General features: G+C 53.2%; 2 protein-coding genes across 2 annotated transcripts in view; both read right to left on the reverse strand.

Moving 5' to 3' along the window:
- Positions 1 to 19,436, reverse strand: part of LOC132334808 (hydrocephalus-inducing protein-like) — a 119,560-nt gene extending 100,124 nt beyond the window's left edge. Inside the window, exons 1-2 of the transcript XR_009488484.1 lie at positions 19,187 to 19,436; positions 17,754 to 17,869 (exon numbers count right to left, since the gene is read on the reverse strand). The gene's annotated coding sequence lies outside the window, so the exon portion shown is untranslated. The remainder of the gene's footprint in view (positions 1 to 17,753; positions 17,870 to 19,186) is intronic.
- Positions 7,657 to 11,765, reverse strand: LOC132334833 (hydrocephalus-inducing protein homolog). Its single transcript, XM_059861016.1, has 3 exons — positions 10,358 to 11,765; positions 8,878 to 9,082; positions 7,657 to 8,003 (listed from the first exon to the last, which is right to left on the reverse strand). The coding sequence occupies exons 1-3, from the start codon at positions 10,470 to 10,472 to the stop codon at positions 8,000 to 8,002; spliced, it is 324 nt and encodes a 107-aa protein (XP_059716999.1). The 5' UTR covers positions 10,473 to 11,765; the 3' UTR covers positions 7,657 to 7,999.
- Positions 19,437 to 19,442: the final 6 nt, after the last annotated feature.

Below are 19,442 nucleotides of genomic sequence, written 5' to 3' on the forward strand. Positions count from 1 at the left end.
AAGAACAGCTGATAAGATTGGAGGCACAGTTCGAGGGAAACAAAATCATCAATAAGCTTATTGCCGAACACCTGACAACCAAAAGGGCTAAGCAAATCAGCGACAAGAGAAGACTGCTGCCCAGGAAGCTGACAGGTGGGACTGATGAGGAACCTGGGGTGAGTCATCGCACCAGGAGAGCAGCTAGGACCTGGGAACAGAACCTGGGGTGGATCATCTGCCAGGGAGGACAGCTGCCGGAGGGAAAACAATGGCCAAGATAAGGGGACACCTTGATAAGAAGAACAGCTGCTGCCGGGAAGCCATCGACCAGCAGAGGGCGGGGGAGCTGCAGGCTCATTATCACAAGGTGCTCGAGGAACGCTTATCAGCTGGAGCAATTAACACCTTCTCCGGAGCATTCAAGCAATTAATGGACGGCCAGGAAATCCAGCCAGTGGTTAACCAAACATCAAAGGACTGCTTTGGATGCTTGGAATCGATAAGCCAGATAAGAACAGCGACCCGTGTGAAAAATTACAAAAATAAACAGGGGACCCAGGAGAAGGAGCCAAGAAAGCCGTTTCAGAAATGGATGAAGGAGAGGGCGATCCAAAGAGGTAACTACCTACGTTTCCAGCGTTTATTCTACCTGGACAGGGGGAAACTAGCTAAAATTGTTTTGGACGACATGGAATGCTTGTCCTGTGATATATCACCCAGCGAAATTTATTCGGTATTCAAAAGCAGGTGGGAAACACCTGGTAATTTTTCTGGCCTTGGGGACTTAGAAATTAACGGGAAGGCTGACAACAGTGCCTTCAGGGACTTAATCACGGCTAAAGAAATTGAAAAGAGTGTGCAGGAAATGAGCAAGGGCTCGGCTCCGGGTCCAGATGGGATTACTCTTGGGGACATCAAGAAGATGGATCCCGGATATTCCCGGACCGCCGAGATCTTCAACCTATGGTTAACATCTGGGGAACTCCCGGACATGGTGAGGGGGTGCAGGACTGTTTTAATTCCTAAATTAATAAAACCGGACCGTTTAAAGGACAATAAGAACTGGAGGCCTATCACAATCGGTTCCATCTTGCTGAGACTCATCTCCAGGATCATAACAGCCAGGCTGAGTAATGCGTGCCCCCTCAACCCAAGGCAAAGAGGCTTTATCAGAGCAGCAGGATGCTCCGAGAACCTGAAACTCCTGCAGACTATAATTCGAACTGCCAAAAGAGAGCACAGACCGCTGGGTGTTGTATTTGTGGACATTGCCAAGGCCTTTGATACAGTAAGCCACCAGCACATCATACATGCTTTGCAACAAAGAAAAGTGGATCCCCACATCCTCGGCCTGGTGAACAATATGTACAAGAACATCAGTACGTATGTCACCACAAAAAGGAACGCACACACGGACAAAATCCAAATCAAGGTGGGAGTAAAGCAAGGTGACCCACTATTCCCCCTTTTATTTAACCCAGCAACAGAGCCCCTGTTGGGCAAGCTGGAAGAGTGTGGCAAAGGATACCAACGAGACGGCAGCAGCATCACAGCAATGGCATTTGCAGACGACTTGGTTTTATTGAGCGACTCCTGGGAAAGCATGAAAGCAAACATCGCAATACTAGAGACCTTCTGCAATCTCACCGGTCTCAAAACACAGGGGAAAAAATGCCACGGCTTTTACATCAAGCCCACTAAGGATTCTTACGCCGTCAATAACTGCGCTGCTTGGACCATCAACGGCACACCCCTGAACATGATTGACCCCGGAGAATCTGAGAAGTACCTCGGCCTGCAGTTTGACCCCTGGACTGGGATAGCAAAACCCAATCTCTCGGCGAAGCTAGACTTCTGGCTCAAACAAATTGATCAAGCTCCACTTAAACCTCTGCAAAAGCTGGATATCCTCAAAACATACACCACCCCTCGACTGACCTACCTGGCAGACCACTCAGAACTGAAGGCAGGGGCCCTCGAAGCCCTGGACCAAAAAATCCGAACAGCGGTCAAGGACTGGCTGCACCTGCCCTCGTGCACCTGCGATGCCATCTTGTACTCGAGCATGAATGACAGCGGTTTGGGTGTTACCAAATTGGCAGGGCTGATCCCCAGTGTGCAAGCCCGAAGGCTGCATCGGATTGCACAGTCCTCGGATGAGACAATGAAGAATTTCCTAGAGAAAGATCAAATGGAACAAATGTATAAGAAACTATGGATTCAAGCTGGAGGGGAAAGCGAGAAGACGCCCTCGATTTGGGAAGCACTGCTGGCGACAGAACCATCCAACAGTGCAGACACAACTTTGGAGTGGGAAGCACCGATCCTGAAAAGCAAATTTCCTAAACCATGTGATTGGAGGAGAAAGGAATTAAAAAAATGGACCAAATTAGTTTCCCAGGGCCGTGGAATTAGGAATTTTGAAAGTGATAAAATTAGTAATGATTGGCTTCAGTACTATAGACACATACCTCACAGGAAACTCCTCACTGCATTACAACTCAGGGCCAACGTCTACCCCACGAGAGAATTTCTCTCACGGGGTAGAGAGGATAGTTCCATCAAGACATGTAGACATTGCGCTGCGGACATGAAACGTGGGCCCACATCGTCGGCTTTTGCCAAGTGACGCAGGACGCCCGAATCAAGAGGCACAATCACATCTGTGAGAGGCTGATTGAGGAGGCGCAGAAGAGGGACTGGGTAGTGTACAAAGAACCGCACATAAGGGATGCCACCAAAGAACTGTACAAACCAGACCTGATATTTGTGAAAGACACTCGTGCACTTGTCGTGGATGTGACGATACAATACAAAGCAACCCAATCTTCCCTGGAAGAAGCCGCTGCAGAGAAAGTGAACAAGTACAAACATTTGGAAACCGAGGTACGAAACCTCACCAATGCAAAGGACATTGTTTTCATGGGCTTTCCCCTTGGGGCGCGTGGGAAATGGTACAAGGGAAATTCTGAACTTTTGAGTACTCTTGGCCTCCCTAAATCGAGGCAGGAGTTGGTAGCAAAGACTTTATCCACAGAAGCGCTTCTATCATCTGTGGACATTGTACATATGTTTGCCAGTAGGGCCAGAAGATTGCCAGGGTAGATGATTTTTTGTATTGTTTTTGTATTTTGAATTTTCTTGTAGATTTGTTTTTGTTGTTTGTACTATTTTTCTTTGTATTTCATTTTTGTAAAAGGTTTTATACGTTTTTGTATATTTTTCAATAAACTTGACAGTAGCTAGGTTGGTAGGGAAGCCACAAGCCAGTTAGGTAGCTCATAGTAAGTAGGGACAGAGACTTTTTAATTCATAAAAATCTGGCCAGGCGGCCAGTGGCAGCAGTGGCGAGGCCACAGGCGCCGCGCACCACGCTGCCGGTTCTAAGAGAGAGCTCGTGCGGCTGCCCCAGCTGGCCCGGGCCGAGCCCTCCTGTCCGTGCTGACGGGTGCCGGGTGCACTGGGTCTCCTCGACCTGCTGAGGGACGGAGCGGGCCTTGCCCCTCCGCCCCTCGGCCAGGCGTCCAGCCCTGGGGTAGACCTGTTGTCGTGCCTCTGGAGGACACAGGGTAGACCTGTTGTCCCGGCCTGACTTGGCCTCTGGGGAGCATGGGGTAGACCTGTTGTCCTGGCCGGACTAAGCCTACAGAGACCCAGGGTAGACCTGTCGTCCCGGGCTGCCCTCGCCCCCTGGGCGCCAAATACCGGGCAGACCGACCCCCGCCATGGGACGTCTGGGCCCGTGGCCCAGGCCGGGCCTGCGAGCGCGTGTCAGGCGGGCAGCGCGCGCCTCGTGGTTGGCCCCGCTCTGGAGGGCCCGCTGGTGGACTATCGAACCGAAAGGCTCGACGAGAGCCGAACGGGAAGCTTCTCAGAAAAGGGAGGGCGCTAAGCCTCCCGCTGCCACCGCCCACCCGCCCGCCCCGCCTCTGCGAGGGGCTCTCGTCCTGCGTGCCAAAGGCCCTGACTGCCTCGGTGTCGGCCGGCGCCCCGCACTGTCGCCGCTGCTGTGCCAACTGGCGGTTGGCAGCCTGGGCGGGGGCGGGACTCGTCTGAAGGTGGCGCCTGGGAGTCTGATGGGGAAGGGTGGGGCGCCCCGAATCGCCGATGGGCAGAGGCCGCCGCGAAAGAGAGGGCAGGGGCAGAGGCAGAGGCAGGGGCACGGGGACGGGGACGAGGACGGGGAAAGAGGGGATGCCAGAGGATGTGCGCGTCCGTGCATAGCGTGTGGGCGGGCAGGGAGCAGTTCCCCGCATGGGTCGGTATGTGCAGCGGTGTGGGGGCCTGAAGGGGTGGCGTCGGGGCATGAGCGTGTGGAGTGGGGGTGCGTGTGTGTCACAGCGTCTGTCTCTCCCTGTGTGCGCATGAGGGCTGAGGGCCGGCGGCTTTGTGCCGGCCCCGGGCGCCTCGGCGCCGAGCCCCCGCGGCCCCCCGGACTTGCGCCAAGGGCCGAAGACCTCTGCGTGCCATGAAAGAACCAACCCTCCCGAAAGCGGCCGCCCGTGTGCGAGCCAGCAGTGGTGCTGGTGGCAGCCGCCCCACCACCGCATGTACTGGCAGGTGGGCAGAGCGGGGCGAGTCGCATCAGGGGCGGGGGGGTCGGGTTGTGTAAGGTCCCGGGGGCGGGGGGACGGGACGGGGTGGGGGCGCTCTTTTGACACTTGGGTGTGTCAGCAGCAGGCAGAGCACAGGGCACATGCTGCCCGTCGGCTCAGCTGGTAGCGCGCTGGATACAAAAGGAAAATAAATAACATTTGCCAATATTGGGATTGTTTGTATTTTTTTCCCCGCCCCCCCAGATAGGTTTCTCCTTCCAAGCAAACAGAAAAGCCGTTCTTTCAGGAAAGGAGAAAAGAAAAAGGGGGGGGGCAAAAACCCAAGAAAACCCAAATCCAAACCACAAGCCCCCCACCCCGCCGCCCAAAAAAAAAACCCCAACCTCTAAACTCGCCATCAAACAAAGGCAAAGAAACCGCGGGGGGGGGGGAACCAAAAAACCTGCTCCCCCTAAAAACCCCCACAACCCCACAACCCAAAAACCAAAGCAAAGCAAAGCAAAGCAAAGAAAAAAGCCTCCCCCCCCAACCCACCCCACTCCACCCCAAAAACAAAAACAAAAAAAAAACCCAAAACAGCAAAAAAAAAATCAAAAAGATGGATGGCTCTTGATAGTGGGGGCTTCATAGGGTGGGACGGGGCTGATAGCGCCCTCCGGCTCCGGGCCGTTATGAGGCTGTGAGCCTACCCCAGCAACGGGGTCGCCGGGCACGGGGAGGCGCCCGGGCGGTGGGCGCCGACCTGGGGACAACCAGTGTAGCCCGGCTCTGGCCCGGTCCCGGCTCCTGTTGTTGACCGGACTCTGGGGCCGCCAGGGGCAAAGCGAGGCGCCTGGGCGGCGGGCGGCCCTGTGCGGACACCGGGTCTGCCCTGGCTGCCCGGAGTGCACCAGGTCTACCCTGGCTCCCCGGGTGGACACCAAGTCTACCCCGGTTGCCGCGGTGGACACCAGGTCTACCCTGGCAGCCGCGGCAGAAACCAGGTCTACCCCGGCTGCTGCAGCAGATAACAGGTCTACCCAGGCTGCCCAGCAGGCACCAGGTCTACCCTGGCTCCCCAGGCGGGCAACAGGTCTACCCCAGCTCCCCAGGTGGGCAACAGGTCTACCCTGGCTCCCTGGCGGACACCAGGTCTACCCCGGCTGCCACGACGGACAACAGGTCTATCCCGGCTGCTGCGGTGGACAACAGGTCTACCCCAGCTCCCTGGGCAGACAACAGGTCTACCCTGGCTCCCCAGCGGACACCAGCTCTACCCCAGCTGCCACGGCGGATCCCTGGGTGGGCACATGGTCTACCCGGCTGCTGTGGTGGACAACAGGTCTACCCCGCTGCCCCGGCGGACATCGGGTCTACCCTGGCTCCCCAGCGGACACCAGGTCTACCCCGGCTGCCCAGGCGGACAACAGGTCTATCCCGGCTCCTAGTTGGGCACCAGGTCTACTCCGGCTCCCCGGGTGGACACCAGGTCTACCCCGGCGCTGGGCCGCCGTAGGTCGGCGCAGCCCCCGGGCAGCGGGGGCCCACCGGGGACAACAGGTCTACCTCGCTCCGGCGGGACTTAATCCGATTTCGGCAGGCGCCAGGTAGACCTGTTGTCGCGGCCGGCCGCAGAAGTTCACCAAGGGGTCGCTGTTGGCCGCCGCCTCCAGCAATGTCATGGTAGCAGGCGGCCTGCGGCGGCGCACCTTCCCGGTTGAGTTCCATTTGTCCTCTTGGATGTGTCGGCGCCTTTGGACTCGTCTGTCCGTACTATGGGAGCGAGATGACGGGCCGCATCCCCGCAGGTTGAGCTAGTGCCTATGTCTGAGGCAGAGCGGGGCGGCTGCGCCCGCGGTCGCCGGGGCGAAGGGAGCTCCACCTAGCCAGGACGAGTTGCGTGGCTTCGTCCCAGCTCCCGTCCTGCCCAGGGAAGTGGGTACAGTTGGAGAGCCGAGAAAGAAGGGCGCTGAGAGGGGATCCTGAGAGGCCGAGAGAGAAGGGGCGAGAGAGGATCCTGAAAAAGACCCAGAGAGAAGGCCAAAAGACAAACACTGAGAGGCGAGAGAGAAGGGCGGAAGACGAGCGCTGAGAGGCGAGAGAGAAAGGCGGAAGACGATCGCAGAGCCGCTCGCCTGCCGAGGCGAGGCAGAAAGATGAGGCTGCCAGCGTGTCCCGCTCAGGCCCGGCTTCTGTTGGCTCTCTGAAGGCGACCACCCTGGGTCACTGGCAGCGGGCAAGGCGGCGGCGCCACATCCCTTTTCTGCCTGGCCCTAAGCCAGGGCCCACTCAGCGGGCACGGTTTTTGACTTTTTGAGCTGTCGGTCCGCCTCGGCGGCTGGCAGCCGGGGCTGGACGCGTCCGGGCCTTTTCCCGGGCCTTGCCCTAGAGCCCCGAGTGCCGCCTGGTGGGCCAAGGTGGTGGCATCCCGTTCCCTGCTCCCGACCTGTTGGCCAGCATGTCCAGGGTGTCGGAAGGGCAGTGGAAACATGCCGTGGGGCGTGCGGCCTGGCCTCGGCCCACCACCTGGCTCGAGGGGCTCGGTGACGGCGGTTGCCCCGTGAGGCGCGGAGCCGGGGTGGCGGCGCCCCGGCCCCGGCCCTGTGTTGTTGAGGCCGTTCCCCCTTCCTTGGCCTTAAGCCGGGGACCCACGTGGCGGTCGGAATTTTTCAGGGGCGCCGACGCAGGCCGTGGTGGCCAGCCAGCCCTAGCACAGACCCGGAACCCGACAGAGAGCCCTCCGGAAGGTCCCGGGCAAGGCAGTGGCGCCTCGCCCACCTCGGTCGTGGACGGATCGAATGAGCCGCTTATGCCGGGCGGGCTGGGTTGCCACCCGGGTCTGTGGGTTTTTTTCCTTAGGCGTGCCGGGGTGCTGTCAGAGTGGGGGTGTGCCCACCCGGCCTCCACGGTTTTTTTTTTTTATCTCTCGCGGCTCTAAGCCGCGGCACCGAGAAGCGCGCGACGAAAGTGCACGAGCCCAGAGTGGAAGCGATGGTGGATGGAGAGAGAGAAGGGAGAGCGCCGAGATTGCTGGTGGGCGCTGGTGGGGGAGCGAGAGGCGCGTGCCATGACCCCCGGCCCGGGCCCGTGGCCCCCGTGGCTAGCACGGGTCATTGCCGAACACGCGGTGCCATGTGCCTTTTTGTCGTGCCGTCCCCACCCCGTATTTTATTTCCGTTTGTTTTTTCTTGGAGGGGGGGAAGCCGACTGCCACGAGGCGGGCGAAAGCCGGTGGCCCGTGGCCCGGTCGGTAGCACTTTTCTTGCACGCTCAGACTGGGTTCCCCGGCCGAAGGGGGCCGAGAACCCCCTTCCCGGCCCGGTGGTCCGGTCCTGCCGTTGCCTAGCTGAAGGGAGCCTTCAGTTGTGGGTGGTTGGTGGCACCCCCCGCGCTCCCGGTGTTGTCCCAGGATCGTGGCTGTGGGGCCCCTGTCGCGATCGATGAGGCTTTTTGGGTGGCGTTGAGAAGACGGTAAAACTTGACTATCTAGAGGAAGTAAAAGTCGTAACAAGGTTTCCGTAGGTGAACCTGTGGAAGGATCATTACCGGTGGGGGCCTCTCGCAGGGCACGCTCCGTTTGCACCCTCTGCCCCTTGGCACGCCGGCAGCAGTCGGCGCTGGGGGCCACACGCCCTTCCCGAAGGCGTCCCTGGGGTCCAGGTACTGGATATCACCAGGAAATTCCCTAATGACTAAATGAACTTCATCTGTTCACCACGGTCTGGGGTACAGTGACTGTGAAATAACAGAGCTCTCAATATTTGGTGAAACAAGGAGGGCCATCAACAAAACTTCCACTGGGGACTTCTGGAGGGCAGATCCGGCCTGTTCAAGAGACTGATTTGGAGAGTACCCTGGGCAACAGCCCTTAAAAACAAAGGGGTCCCGGAAGGATGGACATACTTCAAGAAAGAAGTCTGGAAGGCACAGGAACAGACTGTCCCTGTGGGTGGAAAGACAAGCTGATGGGGAAGACAACCAGCCTGGATGGGCAAGGAGCTTTTGAAGGAACTAAGGGGAAAACAAGAGGGTGTATCCCCTACGGAAAGAGGGTGAACTGTTTAAGGATGTTGCCAGGTGATGTAGGAAGAAGATTAGAGAGGCAAAAGCCCAATTAGAACTTAAAGAAATCCAGTCATCGCAACCAATCTTCCCTTCCCAAAATGCCATCCTTTGGTTGGACTATCAATGGAACTGGAATGCTAAGTGCTGAGCTCCTGAAGCCCAGGGACACACACCCCAGTGCCAGGCATGGTTTACTTGGCCTAAACCATTCAGAAGCACCAACACCCCCCTCAGGCCACGCATCAGTTTCAGTCTTGGGCCATGGATCTCACTGAAATGCATCTTTCACACCAACCTCCTCTTCTCTTCAATCTCTCCTTCCTCAGTAGGAAAAGCCTTCCACTGGAAGTGGGCTGTGATGTTACTCCTGTTTTCAATGAACATTGTTTTGTGGCTTGACATGGTGATGAAAGTCTTCTCAAGCTCCACGGAATTTGTGCTCAACCCAGCATTGACTTCTACAGCATCTCCGCGGAGGTTTGTGTGGATATTTTCTTCACCTGGAACAAAGCAAAGGGGAGACTTGACTCAGCTCAGTTGCTGATGGAAACACAAGGAACAGAGCAAACCACAGGTCACAGAAGGAAATGTCACAGCTTTTAGCTGTGCTAGCAGTTCTGTGGATCAGTCCATTTATCACGTCCTGACAGCTCTGTGTGCGCAGCGTGAGGGTGTCCTGGGCACCTCCTAAACCACCTTATTTCTGAGAGCGTTTGTAGAGATTTGGCCCCAAGGTGACAGTATGCACAGTGAGATTTGTCAGATGTGCTCCAGTGACCCACTCAGATCACACTGAGGAGCCCTGTTCAGTCCTGGCTTGCCCAGGGTCTCCCCTGGGCATCCCACGAGACTCTTGTCTCTCCTGATCCCTTGGATCCCTTGCTGCTGACCAGCAAACACGCCTGGGAGCATGTGGGCAGCAAAAGGAGGCCCAGAGGAATAAGTGACAGCCCACAGCAGGAGGGGACACAGGCAAGGAAACACAACCAGCCTGGCTCTGCAATTTGACAAACCACTACAAAAGGAACACCATGAAAATCATCATCATCAAACCCACAGCAGCACCAGTCTTGAAATATTTTATATTGTTCTGATCTCAAAAACCAAGCTGCAGCATTTCAAATTAAATAAAAAACAGACAAAGGAAAGATTAATACGTTTAAGGAAAGATTAACACAGAGCAGCTTCCATATGAAGGCTGAATGGGATTCCTCAGTCTAGAAATCAAACAAGAGATAGATATGAGAGGTTTGAAACAGCATGAACTGCCTGGGAAATGGGGACAAGGAAAAATCTGATTTGTCACCAAACAGGAACTCGAGGGCCTGAGAATGTTATTAGACAGGAGCTAAATAAATGTGTAGAGGGCAACATAGAAAAAGGGTCTGTGACAAGCCAGTGGAGAAGCAGCATATGGGACAGAGGTGTGCAAACAATCCATTGCATTGGAGAGAGTCTGATGGAAACCTCACACCTCACCTACAGCACTGCCCAGGAATGAAATAAAATTTCACCCAGGCATAGCCACATGGTAGTGGAGAATCAGGGTTCCTCCTTCCTCCACTCAGCAACTCCCAGCAAAACAGGAGTCCAAAACTCTTAGCCCTGTTAGAGGGGATCCACTTGATCAAGCCCCTAAATACCAAGGAGTTCTCAGTTTGCTTTGGGGTAAAGCTGGAACAGGGGAGGGACCTCAGGAGGGAATGGAGGGGGATGGGACAACAGGGAGTGATGGTGGAGAACTGTCCTGTGCCCGTGCAGGGCCCAGCACTCACCTGTGCTGCAGCACACTGCCAGGGACCCGCAGTGGTCACCCGTGGTCAGCGGGTGAAATCCCACTGTCACCTGCATGGTGTCACCAGCGTCCAGAATTCCTGTGGCTGGTGACATGGAGAAAGGACTGCAACACAAAGAGAGGGATCAGGGCTCGGGGGGACACCTGGGCATGAGATTCCTTCTGCACTGCAGCTCACCTCAGCTCACTTGGTGTGAAAAATGCACATTATACGACAGACTGTTTGCAAATACTAAAATGAATATAATATGTGTTAGGTTGGGAAGTTGTTTTGTAGTACTGTATTAATCCTTTTTAAGTAGTGTGTTAAATGTAGTTTTAGGCTAGAACATCATATTAAAATAGAAACTACGTGATGTAAGATATTTTTTCTAACTACCTCAAGAAATGAACAAGAAAATCAAGAAATTATTTACACAGAGATAACAGCAACAGGACACCCAAAATCCCAAGAGAAGAACTACTGCCCCCCTATCAGGAAGAATCAGACTTCATGGGGACTGAGATGACTGATTACAAGATGAGGGGGGAAGTTGACAATAAACAGAAAAATCCTTAGTTTGAAAGGAATGTTTGCATTGTGTATGAGATATATGAATATGCAACAGGCTATTGCTTTTAAGGATTAATCCTTTGTTAGCAAAACCTGTTCTGTGGCAGAGCAGAATGCCTGGATGTCCTTAATTCTTTGCTTTTTTATTGTCCCTTTATTGTCCTAACTCTGATTGTCCAAATTCTTATTGCTCTAATTTTTATTACTCTTTTTAGAACTATTTGATTACTGTTAAACTTTTAAAACTTTAACACGAGGGATTGGCGTTTTTCACACTTGGGCAAGCAGGGAGCAAACCAACCACAGTCAGCAGAAGACAGGGCAGGGTCAGAAACAGCCACTGAGCCACTTCTGAGGAGATCCAGCCCCCACAAGATGCTGTGGGATAAAATGACCTCACCTCCCCCATACTCTGCATCCTGCCCTCTGCAATGAGACTCAAGGGTCCCACTGCCAGCAATCCCATCAGAGAATGGTTTGTGAAGAGCACAGAGAGGGTTCAGAGCTATCTGCATGCACAACTTGACACTGAGTGCCTCAGGAATTTCTCCTTTTCTGATGTTTATAGAACTCACCTCAAGAGATGCAAATGTTAGGGCACTACCTGTCCTGGGATATTACAGCCTAGGAATCAGACAGGGAGAAGGAACTTTCCCTTGAAGACCAAGGAATAATTACTGCTGAATTTGCAGTGTGGTTCTTTGGTTTCTTTTACCTTGAAAACATCCTGATCTAGCCTAAAAGGGCACATTTCATCAGCACTTCAATGAAAGCTGCCCTAAGAAAAGGAGCAATCAAAACTCTGAAAGAGTGCAAATGCAGATTAGAGCAATACAGTGACATGGAAACCCAAAAGGAGGATGCCATGTACAGTCTGAAGGGTCCAATCCCAGCTCAATGAAGCACCATGAGCAGGAGCACACCAATGAAGCAGAACAGGAGGTTTCTGTGTGTTTACCAGCAATGCAGTCTGGGACTCTGAGTTGTCATCCAGGCTGGTAAGTGTTGGCTTGGCCTACCAGACAAACTCTGTGCAATGTGTTGGAAATGCTTCTGCAAACGTGTTGGTGCACTTTGGATTTAACAGGAGCAATCAGGATTGGTCACCAGGTGAACAGCTCTTGCCTGACAAACACAAGACTCTGTGCTTTGATGCTCAGGGACAGCCCAGGGGAAATGTGCTTCTGCCCAGCAGCTGCTGGGCTTTGTGCTCTTCTACAGCCCCACTGAGGAAACAAAAGTTCCTGGCCTTGGTACTTTGCTGCTGGTCAATCTGTCACTTACAGGTGTGTTCACGGGACTTTGGTGATGAACCATCACACACAAAAATAAGGAGAACATCTGAAAAGCTGAACTTTGCTCATGTCAGCAGTGACAGCTGATGAACTTGCTTCAGGTTCTGCTCATTAAGGACCTCTTGCTGCAATGATGGGCCTGACCTGCTCCCATTCCCACTGGTGAGAACATCACTGCTGGCTGATGGAGAAGCCTTGGGCCAGCAATTTTTATGTGCTGGACGTCAGGCTTTGGAGAGAGGGGAGGAAAGACAAGGCCCCAGCAGTCCCAGAGCTCCTGCATCCACCCCAGGGGTGATGCCAGGACTGCGGCAGCTCTCTGCTGGGGCTCGAGGGGATCAGTGCCTGCTGGGGGCAAGGCACAGGATTTTGTTCTTCTTTTTCTGCCAGAAATTGCACCAGAACAGAGAAGCTGCCACTTAAGGGAATCCCTGGCCACACTTCAGCACTGCCTCCATTCCATTCCATTCCATTCCATTCCATTCCATTCCATTCCATTCCATTCCATTCCATTCCATTCCATTCCATTCCATTCCATTCCATTCCCACTGCTGCCCCATGTTACATGCTCCTGCCCTCAGATGGCAGGATGGCAATAACACTCCTGGGGGTGACTTCAGGGGTTGCCTGAGAAAGAAGGTATCTTCTTATTTTCAAATTATCAGGAGAAGAGGATCCAGCCAAATTCAGGACTTTGTTTCCTGGACTGAAAAACTGGGTGCAATCAACCCCTGCCTCTCCCACATCCCACCCTGGGCTGTACCCACCAGACTCCTCTGTTCCTGCTGTAGTAGTCATCTCTCACACAGACCTGGCTCCCCAAAACCCAAGGACACAAACTCTACTCCTCTGAGTTTCAGCCAACATCCCTAAGCTGCACCCTGAGCCCAGAGATAGAAGAGCTGTGAAGGAGACATCCCTGACACTGTAATAACCAAATGAAAACCAGTGCCAAGAGATGGGGCAAGCAGGCTAAATTTTGGCCTTTTATCTGTTCATTGTGAGCTGTTCCTTAAGATAGTTCCCATCCTGTTAGATCTACCCTTTCAATGAATCACTACTGCAACCAACAGGCAAAAAAGAGAAGGTATGGAGGGGTTTTAATAGGTTGTTTGTTTCTGCTTTTTAACTAGGTCCATTGGGAAGTTTGTTTCCTTGTATGGCATCTAAAGGCAGGTCCAGATCTCCCAATGGCACCTTGCAAGCCCCAGACAGTGCTCTTGCTTTGAGCAGTGTGTTTGCTCAGATGATTTCCAGAGGTCCACTCTGGAAAAGTTATTGTACACTTTCGTCTTCTAAATCAGCCCAATTGTTTTATACATATTCACTAAATGTCTCATATTTCCTACACACCTGTGCAGGAAGTACCTATGGGCAGGTGGTATATTGAGAGGCATTGGAAGAGCTCAAACTTCATCAAAGTTCCCAATGAAGAATTAATAATCTTTTGGCAAACATTTAACACAAACCAAAATGAAAAAACAGCGGAAACACAGGGACTTCAGAAAAAAAAAAAAGAAATCTCAATGAAAGGGGGCACAACCTTATTCAGAGATTTAAATCATCTGTTTGAAATTTTAAACTGGCTTTCAAAGGTTCACCATGGAGCAGAAGAGGGGACTGATGCCCCCAGCTGGCAAGGGAAATCAGATCAGCTTTAGTAGCAGGAACTGCACCGGCTGCCTGCAGCACAGCTCGTGTTGGGCATCGCATGAGAGGAGCACTGGAAAGCCACGTGCCTGTGGCCTTCCAGAGAATGGGTCTATTTGGCTGACAGTGCTGAGTAAGTATTTCAGAAGCTGCTTCTGCTCAGGAGGGTGCAAGCCAGCTACCAGCATGTTCCAGCAGCCTCCAGGAAAGCGGGGCCAGAGAAAGCTCAAAGGCTGCATCCTGCTCAGAACACCGAAAGCGAGAGCAGATGTCCTCCATCCTGCTCACTTCCAGCCAGGCTGCAGGGCTGCTCTGGCTCCTTTTGGTGCTCTTTCCCAGCCCTGTTATCACCCAAAGGTGTTTTGTGCAAGGACAGATCCTGTCCTCTGGGTGCTCAGCTGGTAATGAGCTGCCTGGGTACCGACATTGCAGACCAGCAGAGTCTTCTGGGTGCTGCACTTGACCGGACACTTGGAGAAGTCCAGCTGGGCAGGGAAGTCCAGGATAGCTCGGGCACCAATGGCCCGAATTGGCACAACTATCCTTTCCCTTTCAGTGACACAGATGAGCTCATGGGAATAATCCTGCAGGAAAAGAAACTGCCTCAGCACAGGGCATTTAGTGCCATCCCCATGGCAGAAGAAAAACCATTTCCTAGAACCCTGCAAGGGCATCAATTTACCTATTCCACCCTTAAATGTACACTAAGTTCTACTAATATGTCACATTTTAAAGGCACCGGTGCACTCTGCAAAACCTATCTCAGTGGCATTAAGCTCTTTTGTCACTTGGGTCATCCAGAGAACTGCCCTAGGCCACCACAATTTTTACTCTACATTTTAATGATGTTAAAGAATTCCTAAGTCCCTTCTAAGGAACATGGAGCTAGGGAACACAGGACATTCTTCCTTAGGTGTTACTGCTACGGGCTCTGGGCTCACAGCTCTGCCTGCAGCTTGTACCTGCCCTACACGAGCTCCTTCAGGCAGGTGTCCAAGTCCCCTGCAGCTCAGCAACCTCCTGCTGACCAAGGGCACCCAGAGCCCAGTGTGCCTGTGCCAGGCCACGCTCACAGGCATAGCACATCCTCTGCCCTGGCCCTGCAGCTGTACCATGGTCAGCTGTGCTCTGGGACAGCACAGCTGCAAGGCTGCAGAACAGAGGGGGTGAAAAAGCACCATCTTTGCTCCAGCCCAGGGTGAGGCAGGGAAGCTGTTGGCAGTCAGGAAGGAGGAAAGCTCTCTGACCTCTTTGTTCCTCTAGCATTTTCCATAACAATTAAATCCCTTCCACTGTACCTAGAGATGGCCGAACATTTATCAACAGCCCTCTGTCCTTTTCATCCTGTTCCCTGTGCATCTTCCCTTGGCAATGCTCCGGAATGTGCAGGGAGGGGAAGCAGAGCCTGCCAGGCCTGGCTGCAGTGCCTGACAGCACGGGCCAAGGTGTGACTGGCTGCAGGCTGCCTGCCCATGGACTGGAGCCAGGCTCACAGCATGCAATGGGCTGGACCCACAGTGCAGGGAAAACAGTGGCTGTGCAGATCATTCTGTGCTTTGGCTCCTCCAGTCTCACCTTGTTCTCACCAGGCCTGAAGCGGATGCGCACAGGGGCAGACGCGCCCGGCGGCACGACACGGAACACATCGCTGGAGCACGTGAGCTGGAAGTAAGGGGAGCTCCTCATGGAGACCTTCACCACCTGAGGAAACTGCAGCAAAGACATGGAACAATGATTTTGCCACTTGTGGAAAGAGAATGAGAGGAGACCTGTTCATGCCCTGCTGACATCCCTCCTTGGCCCCTTTCCCAAAACACTTTCAGCTCCACAGGTACAGGCACATCATTCACAAGGCTGAACTCAAATCCCTTCTGTCTGCCTCCAGCATTTTGGCCAGGGCCAGTAAGGCAGTGCCTGCTGGGAAGGAAGGGCCGAGCAGGTCAGCACCAGCCAGATGGAGACAGAGCACCTGAACCAAGTCATCTGCATATTCAACAAGGCCAAAAACCTGCTGGCTTCTGCCTGCACACAGCCATGCAGTAGTTGTGTTCCAGAGGGGGAATGTGCTCCCTGAAAGCAAAACAGCACATTGGCCTGGGGGAAGGAAGAAATTCCCTTCTAGCAGATCAGGTTTGGGTAGGGACATTCTGGGGATAGAGTCAAGCAGGCAGAGCAGCAGGAGGGGAGGCCTAACACTGTGGCCTTACTGGGAATCAAAGCAAACCTGAAAAGCAAAAGAAAGAACACAGCAAGACAACTCCTAAAACAAGTAGATGGCAAAGAGAATTTAAATGGGCAGTAAAGCAGCAAGGAAGAATCATAAAACCATGAGAGCAATCAGCTTGCCAGAAAAGTGACAGAAACACTGACAGGCTGTGCCTATCACTATGGCCTCAAAGGCATTTTCCACCTGGAGAAACATGACCAGCACTGACTGACAGTGTGGTTCCAGGATGAAAAGCCAATCTGGGCTCTCCAGGCCTTCTTGCTGCCTGTGCAGGCAAGCTGGGCTGCTGGGCATTCCTAACTCCAGCCAGCAGGCCAGGTTCTGCCCTCTGGGATACACAGACCCAGCAAACATGCATTTTCTAGCTCATTGATATCAACCCCCAAGCACCAAAATGCTCTCCAAAAGTCTAAACCAGATGATTTGGACTCCCTCCTGTCTCTTCCCACCAGCCCACTCTTGGCACAAGCCTCACTTGAGAAAATCTTTCCCTGACTGAAATTCCAATGGTCTCTCTTTTCCTCTTTACACTGGAACACAACTGCTGACATTTTTCTACTTTCTCCCTCTCAACTCTCTTGGGAAACTGCGAAACAATCACAATTTCTTCAAGTGAAGGGGAAAACCTCCAGGAGCACACGGCTTTGGTGTGCTGTGGTTCTCCAAAGGGAAAGCAGAGCACTGTGTTGCTTTTGGAAAAGCTGAGCAGAGCTGGATGAAGTGGCAGGAACCTGAAGTGGCACCTAAAAGCCTTCCACTACTTCTGCTACATCCACCTGACTGCAGGGCTCTTTCAGAACACAGCCCCTGCAGTGACAATGCCGTTAATGAAAAGTGATTCCAGCATAAAGTGGAGAAGACTCAGCCCCTGAGTTTGACTGTGAGCTGCACAAAGGGAGCCAAACAGGCTGAGAGAGGCAGAGGAGCCAAGATTAACCAAGGAGACACAGGATGTGGTACAGACTCAAGGCAAAGTCCGAGAGCAGGTAAGAACTGTACAGCCCTCAACATTCACACCAATCCAGAGCTTGCAAGAGAAGGCAACTCCTTTGGGATAGATACCATCAACACAGGGCAAACCAAATCAGGGGAGAATTCCCAGCACAGGAAGATTTCCACCATCCTGCAGAACAAAGGCGCTGAGACATTTTCTTCTGGACATGCTGCAGCAGATAACTTGCTTTGCTGTACACTGCGTCTGCAGGGCTGGACCTGTGCTCACACAGGAGCTGAGAAAGAACAGCTGCTTTGGAACCTCTTCTAGCTGGGACCAGCTGTGGCTCTCAGGGCTTTGGGCAGAGTTTGAGCTTCCCCCCACCACATGCCCGGGTGCCCAAGGGCAGGATGGTCAGAGCAGCACAGGTGAGTGTCCAGCCTGACAGAAGGAATTCCTGTGGCAAAGGGAAAGAACACGTGCTCAGGGCTTCAGTTGTACATTGGTTTCACTTGGCTCCGCTGGCACAGCCAGGCAAGACCCTGAAACATCACACACTGTTCCCTACTGCACCAGGACAGCCCCCACCAACAGGAGCATGGCACAAAGAGCTGGGGAGGGGGTCTGCAGCTTCACAGCACTGCTGGACAACAGGGGCAGGGAGACCAGGGACACCAGGGGTGTTTGCAGCCTTAACACAGCCCAGTGGGTACTTACAGTAAAAGATGTCAATCTTTCCTGGACAAAAGATGAGGTGTCAAGCTCTTCTCTGGGACTCCAGAAGTCATTTTGAAGGGAGGGTCTCCCAGATGAGTGGCAATGCCTCAACAAAACTGGAAGAAGCAACAATGGAACTCTGAAAATCCAGAACCCAATTCAAGAGATATACTGGTGCTAAAAATTTGATATGATTTGAAAGTAGCTGTCATGGTTTGACGCTGGCACAATGCCAGTGCCCCCATGAAAATGTATTATCCCTAGTGTCTGCTGTGAGATGTGACCAGAAATAGAGCTAAGCAGGCTCCAGCTTTGGAATAAAGGAAAGAAATGGATTAATTTACAAGATGTAAAAGAAACACACACATAGAACTCAGAATGAAAACCTTCCAAAACACATTCCTCCTCCCCCCACCAAATCTCCAACACAGCACAGTGAGACAAAACCTTGGATTCTCAATCAAGTTACCACCCCTCAGATAATCAACTCTCAGTTCATCACCACCACCCTTCAGACAATCAATTCTCAGTTGATTATCAGAAGAGAGGAGAATCTCTTGTACCATAGGCTTCCCCAGGAAACACAGCTGAAACCTCTTGTGTTTCCATGTCCCATGTGGCACCGCATGAGAACATTTGCCATCATGCCCTCTTCCTTCCATGCCCAGTGCTCTCACCACTGTGCTTGGACCAGGGCTGCTTCCAGGGTTCCCCTCTTAAGGATGCTTTGCCCAGTTCCAAAAAAGCACCAGTCTCTCATTTTTAGGACACGTGTCCCCCCCAATTCACCCCCTGGGGCCGAGGGGTCTCAAGAACCGAGACCTCCTTCTTCACTGAAGATCAAGGGCACTACCACCCTCCTCACCTGTCGTCTCTCTTCATGCCACTCCTTCACATAACATCACTGCACTCTCTTGTCTCCAAGCCATTGCCTGCCCCCAATGCAGCCTCTGTGTTTCAGGAAGAAAAAGGTTGTGTCCACAGCTATACAAGACAACTCCAGCCAAAGGCCACTCCATCCTCTCCTCCCACCTCGGATTCTTCTCAACTCTTCCGACATCTTTCACGTGCACAAACTTTCACCACACTTGCCCATTTCCTCCCAGTTCATCTCCATCTCTCTTCTCATTGAGATCATTCATTCCCATCATTCAAGAAAAGGGTTAAAATCTCAGCCTCTGCCTGCCCAGAACTCCCACGACTTCTCACCGAGCCCCGCTGCACCCCCCCCTTCTCCTTCTCAGCCGGGCCTGCTGCCAGCACATGATATCAAATTCCAAGGTGGCACAAGCTCAGGCTCTCTCTCTCTCTCTCTCTCTCTCTCTCTCTCTCCCGGAGCGGGGGTGGTGGCTGCCCGATGCCTCTCAATGCTCCTCCACCCTTCCATCCTGCAGGGGCCTTCACCTCCCTTCTCTGTCCAAGGCCCATCCTACCTCATCCCGGCCACATGGCTTCCCCTCCCCCGCCCAGCCCGCAGCTGGGCAGGGCAGGTCTGGACTCTTCACTAACCGGAACCAAGAGAACTTTCTCCTGGCAGTTCTCTGCTTTTATCCCCTGAGTTCTCAGAGGCGTGTCCATATCCTCAGTGGCCACACCAGGTGCCAATATTCAAATCTGAGTACCGATTGGTTTGACCACAGCATCCCAAAAAACTCACTTCCTTTTTAAACCAGAACAGTAGCTAAGTGC

The sequence above is a fragment of the Haemorhous mexicanus genome, chromosome 16 (genome assembly GCF_027477595.1).
Source record: "Haemorhous mexicanus isolate bHaeMex1 chromosome 16, bHaeMex1.pri, whole genome shotgun sequence".
Classification (NCBI taxonomy): domain Eukaryota; kingdom Metazoa; phylum Chordata; class Aves; order Passeriformes; family Fringillidae; genus Haemorhous; species Haemorhous mexicanus.